The sequence below is a fragment of the Fusarium redolens genome (assembly GCF_020744475.1).
Source record: "Fusarium redolens strain MPI-CAGE-AT-0023 chromosome Unknown BKA55scaffold_33, whole genome shotgun sequence".
NCBI lineage: Eukaryota > Fungi > Ascomycota > Sordariomycetes > Hypocreales > Nectriaceae > Fusarium > Fusarium redolens.
The window spans coordinates 24,565-38,568 of record NW_025763696.1 but is presented as its reverse complement, the minus strand read 5'-3'; the positions used below and the strand labels follow the sequence as shown (position 1 = coordinate 38,568).

Genomic DNA, 14,004 nt, shown 5'->3' with positions numbered 1-14,004 from the left:
CATAACCACGTACCCGCCTCTCTACCTCAGCTGAAGTTCTGATGCCTTTTATACGTGGAATGGTTCTGGGTGAAAGGTGGCATCGATAAGAAGATTATATTAGTCAAGCAAAATAAGCGCGGAGTCATACCGCCTTGTTTCATAGCCAGTCATATAACCCTCCCTGATTCTCGAATGGCCAAGTTTTGTCAAGGTTATGTTGGTTGATGTCGAGGATCCACTCGTTTCTGTGTCAAGATTCGTCACCAACTGTTTCTTCTCACTGCAGCTAGAGTCAGCTAATTCCTGACGGTGGCACCGAAAATAGAGATACAATCAGTCGGTGAACTGAGACTTTGAATGCCCCTGGAACGCCCCTGGCTCTTGGCCAGCAGGGATGGAGCTTTAGTCCAGTAGTCAGGCGGCCGAACCTCGTGGGGAGGGCTGCATATCGCTGTGAAGTGCGAACACACCCAAGTGATAAGGCTGGCGGAAGGGAGCTGGCGTGTGCATCCACGGGCCCCACGCATAAGAACGTAACCTAATAATTGTGGTACCCTCTGCTGGTGGCTGAAGTAGGCGCATTATCACCTGCGCGTACATCATGACCTGTCAGTTGCAAACGGGAGGCTGGCCAATAACGAATGACTGTGCGCACGAAGTTTGCTGCTTGATCCTCCGGTCAAGGCGAAGCGCAAGCCACGGTGAGTCTCCACCAGTAGCCCATATGATTTACGAAGTACGCGCTGCGTGATAGGCAATCATGTACACAAGTTCTGAGACATGGTGGTCAGTGATTTGTACCGCTGAACAAGGAGAGTCAGAGGCTGTCAGGGGTTGCGTACGGCTGAAATCTATGCCGTTATTCGGATAAGGGGGGAAGAGATATCAGAGAAGATTGAGCCCCTCATACAGGGGTGCATGGTATTTGCGAACTCCAGAGTGGTGCGGCTTGACCCAGCTGGTACTGCGGTCAGACATTTTGTGAACTTTGGGGCCCGATACTGAGCTGTGACTATCTTTACAGGCGCATACGCGAGACCTGAACCCTTGCTGGAAACTTCCATATCTATACAACGCATCATACAAGCGCCTTCTTGTATGTGATTGAGGCGAGAGTCCAGGATCGCGGCGTGTACCACACAATGAGCCTCGGTAGTCACTACGTCTGGCTACTACGCTAAGCTTTGTCAAATCAGCTTGGTTGTCCTTGAAGTCAGGCCGGTTTTCCATACCAAGTTGCTCGTCATAGGCCAAAAGGGGCTTCGAAAAGAAATAGGTAGGAAACTCAATGACCCGGTGCGAACTTAGGCCAAACAATACTTGAGTTACCATTCCGTTCACTAAGGTCAGTGCTGCGCTCTGAGACGCAATGTTGTGTTTGCTGTCTTACGCGAAACAAAGCTAGATTCAGGTTGGGATAGTAGCCAACCGGTGAACAATATCCAATCAAATGATAGCTTGAATCAGCCGTTCAGTTTATGTCCAGATCGACCGGGAGTTGGCAGGACGATCTTTCTGTACCTCGCAATACAGACATCAGCTCGCCGAGGTACTCCTTGGAAGAGGCGGTGTGATAGAATGTATTGATGACAAGAATGGAGTTGACGGCATCCTCATTTGCTCTCCTGATAACGGCAATAGCCCATGTGCTGTGCATGTCGGTTGGATAGGGGAGACGCATGCGTCGAAGGGAATTCAGCCACGTTTCCAAAGTTCCGAATCAACATGGATTCAGCAACTGGCCTCATCGCTCACCCGCAACCACCAGATATCACCGTCAGAGCGTGCGGTCAGATCTTGGCTCACCGCTTGTAGATGCGGGCTTCCTTTGAAATGTCCAGTCTGAGTTTGAATAGCTATCCATATAGCACGTGTCGCACCGCTTTGTAAGTGGTTGACACGGCTGCCTGGCGGACGTAGTGATAACGAGTTGGCGGTCAATTCCATGTGGCAGAAAGTATAAAAGACAGCTAAAGCCTATGATATCTTGTAGGTGCCTTATACTGCCCTCCGAATACAGCACCATTCATCTCACTCTTCGATCACAAGTCTCGAGTAACTGCAAAAATGGAAACTCGTCTCCTTCTTCCTGATGGCCGTGGAATGAAGCCACAAATATTTGGTGAGGGCGGCTCCATATTGGGCTCCATGGCATTTGGTCCTACTCATATAAATTATGGAAAAGAAGTGGTTCAAAAGGGTGATAGTATGAGTCGATGAACAGAAATTTAGGTCTATTCACTAAGATCTACCAGAAATGGTTGTTTGCAGGGGATCGAACCAAAGCACCAGGGGAGCTCCCCAGTCTAACTACCTTTGTATAAATGGAAAGGCAGTGGCGATGAACCTCAACATACCAAAAGGTTTTGCATCAGTTCTTTCTGTTTACACCGGCTATTTTCACCTAGCGATTTGGTGTGTGGTTGATGCACCTGTTTGCGTTGCCGTATTCAAGATTACACATGGCGACCCAAGCAGTCAGAATTCTATAGAACATCGTCGTCCTACATTGACCTATAACGTCGAGCTGGAAGAAGCTTGTTCTGCAGATGACGCTAAGAAACGTCAAGTGGTCACTCACAAGGTCGACCCCAGCCAAGAAAAGGTTTGTGTTGTGACATATCGTTCTTCTACCCTCGCTTACCTATGTAGATTACACTGGTCTCCGAAGTTGTTGGCAGGCATACTGAAGAGACTTTGGATGGTACAATCTTCCAGTCAGCTGGAGGATGCTACGTATGGATCCACAACGATAACCTGGAGCGATTCGATACATGTCTATCGGAGGACATAATGGTTGATCTCGACATCCAGCACATGGAAGAGCGAGTACGCACTTTGGCCAATATCTTCAAATGAACCCAAGTAGCTATGACAGTGGCATTCATGTACTGCCCTCTTTGTGAAGGTTCGTTGTTCAGGAATTTATCAAGAACAGTTGACGGTGACGGATTGGAAACATATTGTACTAAGCTGGGAGCTGTTCAGTTTACTCAAGGCATTAAAGGAAGCCCTTAATGGCAATCACTCAACTCCGATCAAGACATCAACATCCAGTTTACTGGCTTTCTGTGAAATCTTCAGGATCCCTACGCCTCAGTGATGTCAAATCCACGTTTACAAGTCGTTGACCTACAATTCGAGATAGCTTGGGATGTAGTGGGCTGCCGAATTGAGCCGCATGTCAACTCCAGATACTGCTTTGCAACCCGGCCTGCTCGTGAAACCGTGCTTAGGGGTCACTGCAGCACTTCTCCATCGTTGCAAAACATCTCTCCTGAGCAACGATTGAGAGGACGTCAGAGATTGCCGCAATTAACGGCTCGTATTGAACGAGTTAGCGCCCATAGTGCATCCTTACTGACTGCTAAAAGCGTCGATTTCGGCTCATAGAAAGAAAATGGCGGTACGACCAAGACCATAATTCGGAGACAAACCTCTTTATTGACTTCATTCTCGGTCTAGTTTCATGCCATACAATTACATCAATAAAACAACGAGATTTTTCGCGGCCGATACCTACTTCTATATATGAAAGCTAGTCAAGCCTATTACATACCGGCCTGTTACAGTGGGGCTATTGACATCAAGCTCTATTGATGCAGTGAATCTTCGGGTCTGCATAGGAAGGGGGGGAGACCAAAGATAGGATGTCAGATACCGTATATGTGCATATACGCGCCTAGATATCTTATTTCAGCTGCTTAGTGACTTAGCACAACAGACAGAGGATAACGCTCACAGCTCATTTTGGCTTGTATTGGAGTGCCAAGAATAAGAGTCTATGTTAGTCCTTATTAAGGTACCGGGACGGATGGAGGATAAAAGTTGGCTAAAAGTGGTCAGTCTTGAATAAGTTCGGTTGGTTGCCTACAGTTGAACTTGTAGTCCCTTTAAGTCATAGGATGGACTTTTCATTGTCTCGCCGAGTCCTAGCATAAGCTTGTCAGTGCGTACATTGATCGCTCGTCCCAAGTGAATGTGTTGCTTCCCCCTCGACATCCTCGCGTCATCGGGCGGACAAAATGAGCACAGGTACACTACAACAACCGATAATGTACATCTCTCGGAGAACGCGGAATATGTCGCCAAGTCTAGACTGTACGTCGCGAGATTCTAGTTATCCCAGTCCGCTGTGCCGATGCGGAACCAAGGTATCATACCCAGTAGGCATACACACTCTGGCGTCCTCTACATATCGGTGGTTCACACTTCACCATAAGAGTGATATGACCTAGGCCACCGGGAAACGAACATAGAAGCAAGCACCCTCACCTCTTAACGTGGCAGGACCGCGGGACGAAGGCTGAGCAAACCAACCGCTTGTCTGACGAATCAATGAGTACCTTGCTGACCCCGATCTCTTCAAGCCCAATGTAAGGATCAAATGCAGGTGTTGTATTTTCCCTCTCCCGGATCGCTGGTAAAAGCCGATTTCTGGGTTACATCATCTTGCTCCCATTACCCCGCATGGCCCCGCGTCATGTCTTTTGTTGGAACAAGGTTCTGAGATGCAGCAGTGATCCTTTCGAAGCAGAAGACGAAAAGTCGTGGGTACGAGTGTCTAGCATACAGCTTGAGAAATCTTTAAAATAAAGCTGATCCAAGCGACGGAGCGTAGCATTTCATGGCGGCGTTTCTCTTCAGCTTGACGGACATTGACCAGTATACACATTTTGCAGTTGCGTTTTAGGTGTAAACTCGTGAGGCTGAATAAGTAAATGGGGCTCTGCGTGGTGCGATTCCTAATCCTGTTTCTTGCTAACTTTAATAGGGATTAATAAACTGCACTATAGTATAGATGGCCTGTTTGTTTCGAAGGATGCCTAAAGGTTGAAGGTTTCTACAAAATCTGGTTCTAGTTCTAGTATTAAATAACAGTAATGCCTATTCCTAAACAAATGGTTGATTTAGTTGCTGTGCAGTGTGATACAATAGGCTTATAAATGTATCATGTAGGAACAGCGTTACATTAAACAGTATTCGTAAGAATTTCCTATGCCTCTCTCCCAAGCACGAACCACGAAAACACAGACCTTGTCGCTGACTCGGCGTCTCCATTGCTAAGGCGTTCCCAGGTGTCCTCGTCGTCATCACTGTTCATGGCCCTCGGCCGCGCTAGGACCTTACTCCATCTCTCCAGAGCTCGATAGCCTTGAAACGGTTCTGCACTCTTGGCAAATTGTCGAGCATCTCCTTGCTCAGCTGAACCGTGGCCTGCGGTTCAGTGGCTGTCTTTTCGGCGACTACTGTGGAGGCTACGGCTGTGTCCGGATCTGTGTTGCTGCCCTTTGTATCTTTCGAGTCTTTCACGCCCCGCATTGGGAGCACCGCCTCCACCTTGGTCTCAGTATGCTCAGTCCCATGGATACTCAATAGCTCATCAGCAGCTGTGGTGGATGTCCCAAAACGGGTGGCCGTATCCAGCTGCGTATTGAGAGCCGAAATCAGATCACTATCGCCGTCGTCTGATACCATGACGGATGCCACAGCCGTGGCGTCTGGTGCCTCGTGGCTGATCGGCTTCTCGGAGTGTGCAAGTTGCTGTTCAGTCGCGTCAGTAGTTAAGCTCGCTTCAGGGATGTTTTTGGCTGTAATGACCATTTCCGCATCGCCCTCGGCCTTCTCGTGGACATATGTAATTGTGAACACGTCCGTATTAGTCTTGGCTTCCTCCTTTTCTTTCTGCCTCCTCTTTTCCCTTGCTATTCTCTTCATCTCCCTCTCTATCTCGGCAGCATGGAAGGACGGATGGACATAAACGACTCTGGCGCCCCCGTCTCGCTCGATGATTTCCGGCATCTTCTTGTTTGGGTCAGGCTTTGGTATGGATGAGGCTCCAGGAACGCCGGTCCAATGACGTCCCTCCTCGTCGATTTCAAAGACAAAGAAGTGCCCTTTCAGCTGATAAGCTAAGCACAAAATCTGGATTGATCGATCGTAATGCATCTCGGCGCTTTGGACATAGTTGTGAACCTGCATTTCGTGGTAGTCGTATTTCGAGTTCTTGAACCAGTCTCCGAGGAAGAGAGGGGGGTCACGAAGCCGCCCTTCCAAGTTTCTCACTTCTGCCTCTTCAGCTTCTTTCTTCTTCCTCGCCTCTTCTGCAAGTCGCGCCTTCTCGGCTTCTCTCGGCTTCTGCTTGGCTCCCTCTTCTGCCTTCTTGGCTTCTACCTCTTTGGTCAGGGCGTCTTGCTGTCGCGTATCCTCGTTTTGGCTCTCCTTCCTCTCCACTTCTTCCAGTGATACATCCACTGCTTCTGCCTCCTTCACTTGAACTTCTGCTGGCGGTGCCTCTAATGCTTTTCTCTTCATCTGCCTACCCTTTTGTGCTTTGCCCTCCGACTCAGGGACCGCCAGAAATTCATGTTCCCTTTCATTGTCTGGCTCAGAATATGTTCGAGATACCTTATGAGCTTGATCAACGATTGTTTCTTCGACAGCCTGTACGGTCGCTGGGGTGGGTTCGGGGGCTGGTGGGCAGGCAACGGCTAAGGCGTTTTCGGTGGGGTTCTCCTGGGATTTGTCACGGGGTTCAAGCCCAGCCTGTCTGGCAAAGAAGTGGCCGACAAGCAAGTTGTGTTCCGGCAGTACGTTGGCGTACCCCCGTTCCGAGTCTCTATCATGTGTGGTGTCAATGGCCATAGCCTCTTCCACGGTGGTCTCTCCGCCCGGGGCCGTACACTCCTCTTTTGCGCACAAGAACTTTTTGATGCTGTCTTCGGTACTGAATCCGTACTTGTCCGGCTTTTTTCTCTCGTTAAGCGGCGACCAAATTGTAACGAGTTCCGAATGGGATGCGCTCTTTGAGGCAGCGTCGCCGCGAGTCTCGTCTTCACGCAAAAGCATGTTGAGGAAGGATGCCAGAACGTGCGGATGGAATGCCGAGCCGAGCCATTCCAGCAAACTGGGTCGTGTCTTCATGGAGCGCATGAAGACCAGGATTACGTAGATGAATCCCCACACCTTTAAGTCACGCGTATCTACATCCTCCAAGAGGCAAGGAATCATGGTGTGGATCAGCTCGACCGTAACATCGTGAACATCCCTCGCGTTGGCCATTGCGTCAGAATCAGCGCGGTCCTCGGCCGTCACAAGGCCGGGGGCCCACGCCGTCATCATGGGGCTCCATCTTTGATCGACAAGTGGGATTCCCAGAAGCAACTGGCACAGCAAGAGGCCGAGTTGGGGGCTTGAAGTGATTAATTAGAGACGGAGCAAATTTAGCCATAGGGCCAGCACATACCTTGGAGAAATTCTGGATGTCTTGGCCGTTGCACCAATCTTGATATTCTCTAGTGCCGTATATACAGCCTGGACATGATCGTTCCTCCTCTCCTTATAGCCATTTCCTCTGAGAGTCTCGGGTTCCAGAGAAGCGAGAATCAGGTGAGAAACAGCGGTAAGGAAGTGGTCTTTGTCGGTCTGGGGGACGCCCTCCTCATTTCGGGTAACAATCGGTTGGATAACGCTCAACAGAGATCGTCGCCCGGCGAAATACGGAGTTTTTACCATGAGGGACTTGGTGTGGTAGAAAAGCTGTGACACAGCGGCATCGAAGGCTTCGTCAGGTGAAAGCCGAATCTGGGGCCGCGCCATCATGGCCAGCTGGTAGTAGATACGACCGTCCACGGGGTTCTCGCTCTGGACCTGAGTGTAATGCTCTTTAGGAATGTCGTGCCAGTGCTGGGTAGCTTGACGGTCATCACTTTGGGTGACCATTCTACGCCCGAGGTATCAGTGTCTGTAAGCACATCTGTCTATAGACAAATAGACCTAGCAGGGGCAGCGAGCCTACTTACCCATATCGGGCCAAATCCGCCTTGCATTCGACCCAAGTGTTATGGAAGCGCGGGACAGTCTCTTGCAGTAATGACATCATACTGTATGCCTCGATGATATAACCATCCATAAATTCCTTAGACTCGACAAGTCGTGTGCAAAAGATCTCGAGAAGGGGGCATACGGCGTGCCTCCACATTCTTGCCGGCATGGCATACTTCGCTGCGAGCATTTTAAGCTCTTCCGTCGCGCTGGGGTGCTGAGATACTAGGAAAAAGGCATAGTATTCGTGTAATAGTGTGCGATGAACCGCAAAGAGAGCTGACATCTTCTCCCCATTGAGACTGCGGATCCATTGGCTACCAGCGAACACATAGTAATCCCTGCCAAACCTTTTGTACAAACTCTGGTCACTCAGCCGCCTAAACTCAACTAAGGTTGGCAGTTCGGTCTTGGGTCTCTTATCTGGAGCCGAAGAAGACGATAAGGACTCTAACCCCGAACTTGAGGCGACGCCGATCACTGTGGATGCGGCCTTCTTCTCTGCTTTCTCCTTGGCGAACTGGAGGTCTCTTAAGATTTGCTCGACCAACTCGTGTCCGATGATGAGGAAGCGTTTTTCTTCTATCACCTTCTGGCGTCCTTCTTCGCCAATTTCTGCCGTCGTGACCGCAGCTATTCCCTCATACTCAGACCATCCATGCTTCATGGCACACTGCTCTAGAGCCACCATGAATCCATGCAGAAGATCCTCGGAGCTGCCAACTTGAGAAGCAGTCTTTTCTGACACGTGGGGATGGTCACGGGCCTCCTCCGAGGCCGCGGGGCTGTCTGTAGTGTTCATAGACCGGGTATCTGCGGCCGTGGACGAGTCATCGCAAGTCGCAGGGAAATTCCTGGTCGATTCAATAGTCAACGGCTTCTTATCTCCATCTGTCGCATCTTTGTGAGCCTTGATGTACCAAGTGCGAATTGTATCATCTAGCCTCGTTTGGATATTCTGAAGCAGCATCAACATGGAATTCGGAAGTATCGAAAGGTACCTAGTGATATCCAGCAGGCCATCCCTTGGGTGCATCTCAGCTAAGTCCAGTTCTTCGCATTGGTCTTGGACGACCGATAGCTTGGCGTAGATGTCCTTCAATTTGGCCAGAAGTTGATCGTTGGAAGGCGTAAGGGCGTTGACCTGCTTGATGGGTTCGACCATCGCTTGCGATTCAAGCGGTAGGTCCTGGTTGTTGGCTTTTACGGACTGGGCATCCGGCTTGGCAGTATCGTTGGTATCATGTTCGCGGTCGGTGGAAGTAGCTGTCCCATCATCCGATTCATCTGCTTTGGTGCCCTCGTGGCTTTCACTACGCCCATTGTCACGCAGCAATGATGGACCGTCGAGTTGTGTTGCGACCGCCACCTCAGAATTGCCTTGAACCATGGAGTCGGTCGTAAGGTAGCTATTGTGTTACACCTCGTCAGCGTAACGCCTGTCGCGTTGATGAAATCAATATGGACGTACTAAGCAGGAGGATTTTTGGATGCATCAGAACCCATGGTACAGATGAAAGGATCCTACCGGAAGAGCGATAAAGCTGCTGTGGCTGAGGTCAAAATCGGAGATAAAGACTTGACTGGTAAGTGGTCAGAGGGGACTAAATGAGTAGTGGGAATGCACAAAAAGAGAAACAAGTCGAGAACAGTCAGGAAAAATAAGAAAGAGCACGTAGGGAACATACCAAGGGTCATATAGGGTGCAAAAAATGAAAAAAAGTCTGGAAAACGGGGTCATACGCGCTCATGCCGTCGCCCATTCGCTTTTATGCTATAAACAAATACGGAATGCAGTCGAATTTTAGGACCCTTCCGATAAACATGTCAGCATATCAGTTACCTCAGCAGCTGGCCTCCACAACCGTCTTGCAGGGGGGTTGAAAGCTGACAAGACCGGGGTCTGAACTAACGCAGGGGCGCCCAATATAAGCCGATCTCTCATGATTGATCGACACTTACTCATTTAGCTTATCTATACCCCTTAATTCCCGTCTCAGCCACTGCTGGCGGCGCTAAGCTGGGTCTACAACAGTCCCTTTTCTCTTCTTTTCTTCTCATTTCTACAAATTCCTTTTCTCTTCTTTTCTTCTTAATTCTACAAATTTGCTACACCTTCAAGACAAAATTATTTTATCTTCCTCAACCTCCAATTCTTTAATCGACGCTGCATATGTACCAAATCATAATACTCAACACTTTACCCAAATTGTTTTAAAATCTCAACACTTGACATTGTCGCCATAGCAGAGATACAGCTCAGAGCGTAACGTTTACAACCAGGTTCTGAGATGAGCAGGAGGGGGAAATATCTCTGTCTAGAGACTCAATCGTCATCGACGTCTCACTTTTTCGCCGGGCAGGTACAAGACAATGCCGGGTCCTTTAGTCACCTGCCGCCTGAGATTCGTCAATACATCTATGAAGAGCTTTTTGGCAACCAACAGGTTCATGTCCTGTACTACAACCCAGGGGGGATAGGAAAATCGCTCTCAGGCGCTGAAAAGATGCGTAAGGGCAAGATTCCACGCTGGGGCCATTTCATTTGTTGTTCCACGCCGCATAAAGGACCACATGACCATGATGAGTATACGCATAAGTGGTGCCATCTCTCTGCTTCTCTTATCTTTACCTGTAAGAAAATGTAAATTTCAGACCCATGGGACTTAACGAAATGCTCCTTCTAACTTAGAGATGGCCGCAGCTTCATCGAAGGAGTCCCTGTACTATACAACTCCAACAGATTTATGTTCGATGCCCCAAAACATTTTCTATCTTTTCGATTAGTCACTACGGACGCTATCTAAGAAAGCTGAGCCTGGTCGTTGCTGTACGGCAATTCCCCGAAATACATGAAGAAATCCTTATGCTAGCTGAAGAGCAACCGAAATTGGATATCGAAATCATGCTATTAGAGCAAAAAATGTCCAGGAAAGAATTTCGCCACGCTATCATTAAACCGCTTCGGGACATTGACGAGGAATTGAATCCTGAGAATATGGAGGATGGTCAAGTTCGAGTAATCAATCTAAAGTTCTTCCTTGGAAACAAGACCTTTCCCTATAGAGGTAGTCCCCAATCGAAGCGCGCTGCTTCAATCATCTCAGTCTCTATGGCGCCAGAGTCAGAGACGGCCAGTCATTCATAGAGCACATATGGTTTAAGCGAAGGCGAGCCGAATTGTTCTGGGGAGATGGACTTTGCGACGGCGGTGCATGCATAAACTGCATTTCGATTGATTGATGTGAAACTGCAAGCCTGAAAGTCAAAGCGAGGACACCCAGCCCGACCCCAGCCAACTCTCTCCTAGTTCGAGGTGCTGAGCTCGACTCTTGGATGTGAAGAGAGTTATAGACTAACAAAACAATATATAGAGTAACAGGTGTCTCTGAAGACTTATGATACTATACACCGCCATATACCTGAAGATACTTCACAGTCATAGGTGCTCGCATGTCCAATGGCCTTGGCTACCCTGCAGCTTAGTATCAACCTCCGAAAACCCCAAACCCCAACACCCCAAGGATCGATCATGCATTGAATCTGAACCCCAGCCTATTGTAATCCAGCACATAAAGCGATGTGTGAACCATCTATCTCATGGTATGACCATCAAGAGTCTGATATTGTTGCCAGATGATAAGCCGGCCGACCTAGACGGCCTCTAGGAGCAAATGTAGCTGCTACAGTGGACTGGAAAGCTCAATGCCGTCTGCTTTGATTCCAAGATGACAAGATCGGGCTTGCCAGTCAGCAACATGAGCCAAAAGGGCAACTTACTCTGTTTTTCTTGGTCTTGACGGTTGTTTGTGCAAAGTCAAAGTTTGACAGCTTGACGTAGCGCTGTACCTTATGTAGTTGACCTTGACGGTTACTTAGTGTGCATGATCCATGTTACGTGTGAGGCGCCAAGCTGGATCAGGTCGATGATATGCTTAAGAATAAGCACCAGACCCTGAAGTAGGTAAGAAGCAGTACTCAACGACGAACCGCATTACGGAGTTCCTGGGAACCAGACGCAGATATGCGAACCGTCGGTCTCCCACCACCAAAGAGCTTCATGCTCTTCTGTAGACTGACTGTCATGATATTGAAGTTTCAGTCTCTCCAAAATACAATTCTTGGAGGTCCCAAAGTACACATAGATGTATCATCTGTAAGCCATCTATCTCAACTTCCGACCTTCAAAGAGATATGCATCACTAAGTCGTGTCTGCGGATTGACTGCGGAAGTAGGCATATCAGGGCAACAGAAGGAAGAAACCTTTTGGTCTCGGAAGCGACGCTCATCCATATGAATTTTGCAGCAAATAGTAAAGTTATATCACGGCGCTGCGATGTAGGTAGCCGATACAACAACAGGGTCCTTTTTTCTCAAGCGAAGGAATCTAGTTGCAGCTCCCTTGCTATGCAGGGACAGCTAGATATTACTATCCAGTCTATCTGGGATCTATTAGAAAGAGAATAGACCACTGACAAAGGAAATACTCTTGTTACTGAGAGGTTAGGACGGGAAGATAATTAATACAGTCAGGCCTATGTCACCAAGGTTGTTTGCTATACTTGGGAGGTTGGCATTAATGATATTCTATTTACTTGGAGAAAGAATAACGAAGCTTTCAAGCTTTCGATGAGGATCAAATCAATCTGTAATATGACATGATAGATCGCTGGCAGCTTTGACTCCTTTTACCATGCGTATGACTTTTGTCCTAAAATGCAGCACCGAGTCCTTTTATTTGTTGTCTGGTGTAGCTCGCTGACCTCATAGCTACCTATTTGGGTATAGTTCATCCGATAAGATCGATCTTGATGTGATAGCGCGCATCAGCAGGGGTTAGCCCTCTGAAAGCCCACTGGAGCCCACTGGAGCCCACTGAGCGGCCATCACAATGGAATAGAATTGATGGTTACAACTTCAAATTAAAGTCATCTTTTGTAATTAAAATTCAAGTCAAAGCCTTTCTCTTTCTCTTCATTTTGATGCGTGATGCACGGTGGTGCGATGACCCTGCTCAATTCAATCGATGAAAGTCCCCGATGGCTCGGAGTTTGCGCCGGATTCATGAGAAGTGGGGCCGATCCGTCGAGATCACGGCGGTCTGTTGTATATGTCTCTCTCCTCTCAAATCATCACTGATCGTATCATTTCCTGGAACCTTTTGACCTTTAAAGTCTGATCGACTATAAGAGCACCCTGTCGCAGCCGGATACGGTACCATGATGCGCATCGCAAACTCCATTCTGTCAAGTTGAAGGGACAGATGTTAATGATGCACACCTCGGCCAATTCAAGCTCATTCCATAGCTAAGGGTTTTGAATGAATTCTGGTATCGATTTGCTATATAGCAATGTCTTGTGAGATATGCAGTCACAATCCGCGCTAGGTCCATGTCTCTCAACAACATGTTCGCTCACAAGCTCTGGGATGCGCCCAGTCCAAAAGCTTCATATGGGCAAAGGTCAACAAGATCCGCGTCAATAAATCGCGCAACTTGACGCAAAGCAATGGAGTCCAGTTTCATCATGATTTTCATGGTTATATAATTTATGCGCGACATGTAAGAATCGTTGATCTCAATGCCCATCCAAGACCATCCCGAAACATCATCACCATGTTCTCCCAGGCTAAAAGGCATCTCTACAAAGAAGTCGCCAGATTGAAAGCAAACTCAATTCCATTCCCATGTGTCAGTTCCTTTCACGCGACAAATTAATGGCGTGCGCGCATCCCATTATGCTCTCCATACTAGACTTGTCAATGGTGTGGCTGCCGACTGACATGGAGGCTGAGTCCCAGTGGCTGTGCGCGCAATCACAATGCTAGAGGGGAAGGTGGCAGGGTACAGTCCTCTCATTGGCCCGTACCCTCTTTACCAATACGGAAGGGGACAAAGTACAGACCAGTTTTTGGTCTGTACCCTGTCGCCTTCCCTTTTTGAGAGCGATCTTGGCCCCAACAAGACTCTTATCAGCTTATCGCACTTTCAATCACGTCGTCGTCTGCTACCATGTCAGTTTCACGATCCTCGCTCTTTTGTGAATTGCACAATGGCCTCCTCCGATAGCGAGGAGCCAACCAAGGCTCCGCCAATTGGCGAAACCACCAAACCTTTCGTATGTCGCACATGTGCCGCTGCGTGTTGTGATTGCTCATTGAAATTCTTTTACAGTCCCAGCATCTCCTTCACAACGTC

General features: G+C 48.4%; 3 protein-coding genes across 3 annotated transcripts; 2 read left to right on the top strand and 1 right to left on the bottom strand.

The window, feature by feature from the left end:
* The first annotated feature begins 1,901 nt into the window (after window positions 1–1,901).
* Window positions 1,902–3,126, top strand: BKA55DRAFT_586062 (uncharacterized protein). Its single transcript, XM_046194524.1, has 3 exons — window positions 1,902–2,188; window positions 2,238–2,587; window positions 2,635–3,126. Exons 1-3 carry the CDS (start codon window positions 2,050–2,052, stop codon window positions 2,839–2,841), a joined length of 696 nt encoding a protein of 231 aa, XP_046041320.1. The 5' UTR covers window positions 1,902–2,049; the 3' UTR covers window positions 2,842–3,126.
* A 1,656-nt stretch (window positions 3,127–4,782) lies between these two features.
* On the bottom strand, window positions 4,783–9,570 carry BKA55DRAFT_586053 (uncharacterized protein). Its single transcript, XM_046194523.1, has 6 exons — window positions 9,495–9,570; window positions 9,278–9,389; window positions 7,785–9,215; window positions 7,229–7,705; window positions 5,584–7,174; window positions 4,783–5,526 (listed from the first exon to the last, which is right to left on the bottom strand). The coding sequence occupies exons 2-6, from the start codon at window positions 9,310–9,312 to the stop codon at window positions 5,101–5,103; spliced, it is 3,960 nt and encodes a 1,319-aa protein (XP_046041319.1). The 5' UTR covers window positions 9,313–9,389; window positions 9,495–9,570; the 3' UTR covers window positions 4,783–5,100.
* Window positions 9,571–9,801: 231 nt separating this feature from the next.
* On the top strand, window positions 9,802–11,014 carry BKA55DRAFT_586051 (uncharacterized protein). The gene is made up of 2 exons (XM_046194522.1): window positions 9,802–10,450; window positions 10,511–11,014. The coding sequence occupies exons 1-2, from the start codon at window positions 10,098–10,100 to the stop codon at window positions 10,611–10,613; spliced, it is 456 nt and encodes a 151-aa protein (XP_046041318.1). The 5' UTR covers window positions 9,802–10,097; the 3' UTR covers window positions 10,614–11,014.
* The last annotated feature ends 2,990 nt before the right edge of the window (window positions 11,015–14,004 follow it).

Coding starts and splice junctions, on each gene's coding strand:
- BKA55DRAFT_586062 (XM_046194524.1), top strand. CDS start 2,050: ATGGAAACTCGTCTCCTTCTTCCTGATGGCCGTGGAATGAAGCCACAA. Junction 2,189..2,237: donor AGTGGTTCAAAAGGGTGATA/GTATGAGTCGAT, acceptor AAGATCTACCAG/AAATGGTTGTTTGCAGGGGA. Junction 2,588..2,634: donor TCGACCCCAGCCAAGAAAAG/GTTTGTGTTGTG, acceptor TTACCTATGTAG/ATTACACTGGTCTCCGAAGT.
- BKA55DRAFT_586053 (XM_046194523.1), bottom strand. CDS start 9,312: ATGGGTTCTGATGCATCCAAAAATCCTCCTGCTTA. Junction 9,216..9,277: donor TCCAAAAATCCTCCTGCTTA/GTACGTCCATAT, acceptor GTAACACAATAG/CTACCTTACGACCGACTCCA. Junction 7,175..7,228: donor ACATCCAGAATTTCTCCAAG/GTATGTGCTGGC, acceptor AATCACTTCAAG/CCCCCAACTCGGCCTCTTGC.
- BKA55DRAFT_586051 (XM_046194522.1), top strand. CDS start 10,098: ATGAGCAGGAGGGGGAAATATCTCTGTCTAGAGACTCAATCGTCATCG. Junction 10,451..10,510: donor ATCTTTACCTGTAAGAAAAT/GTAAATTTCAGA, acceptor AGATGGCCGCAG/CTTCATCGAAGGAGTCCCTG.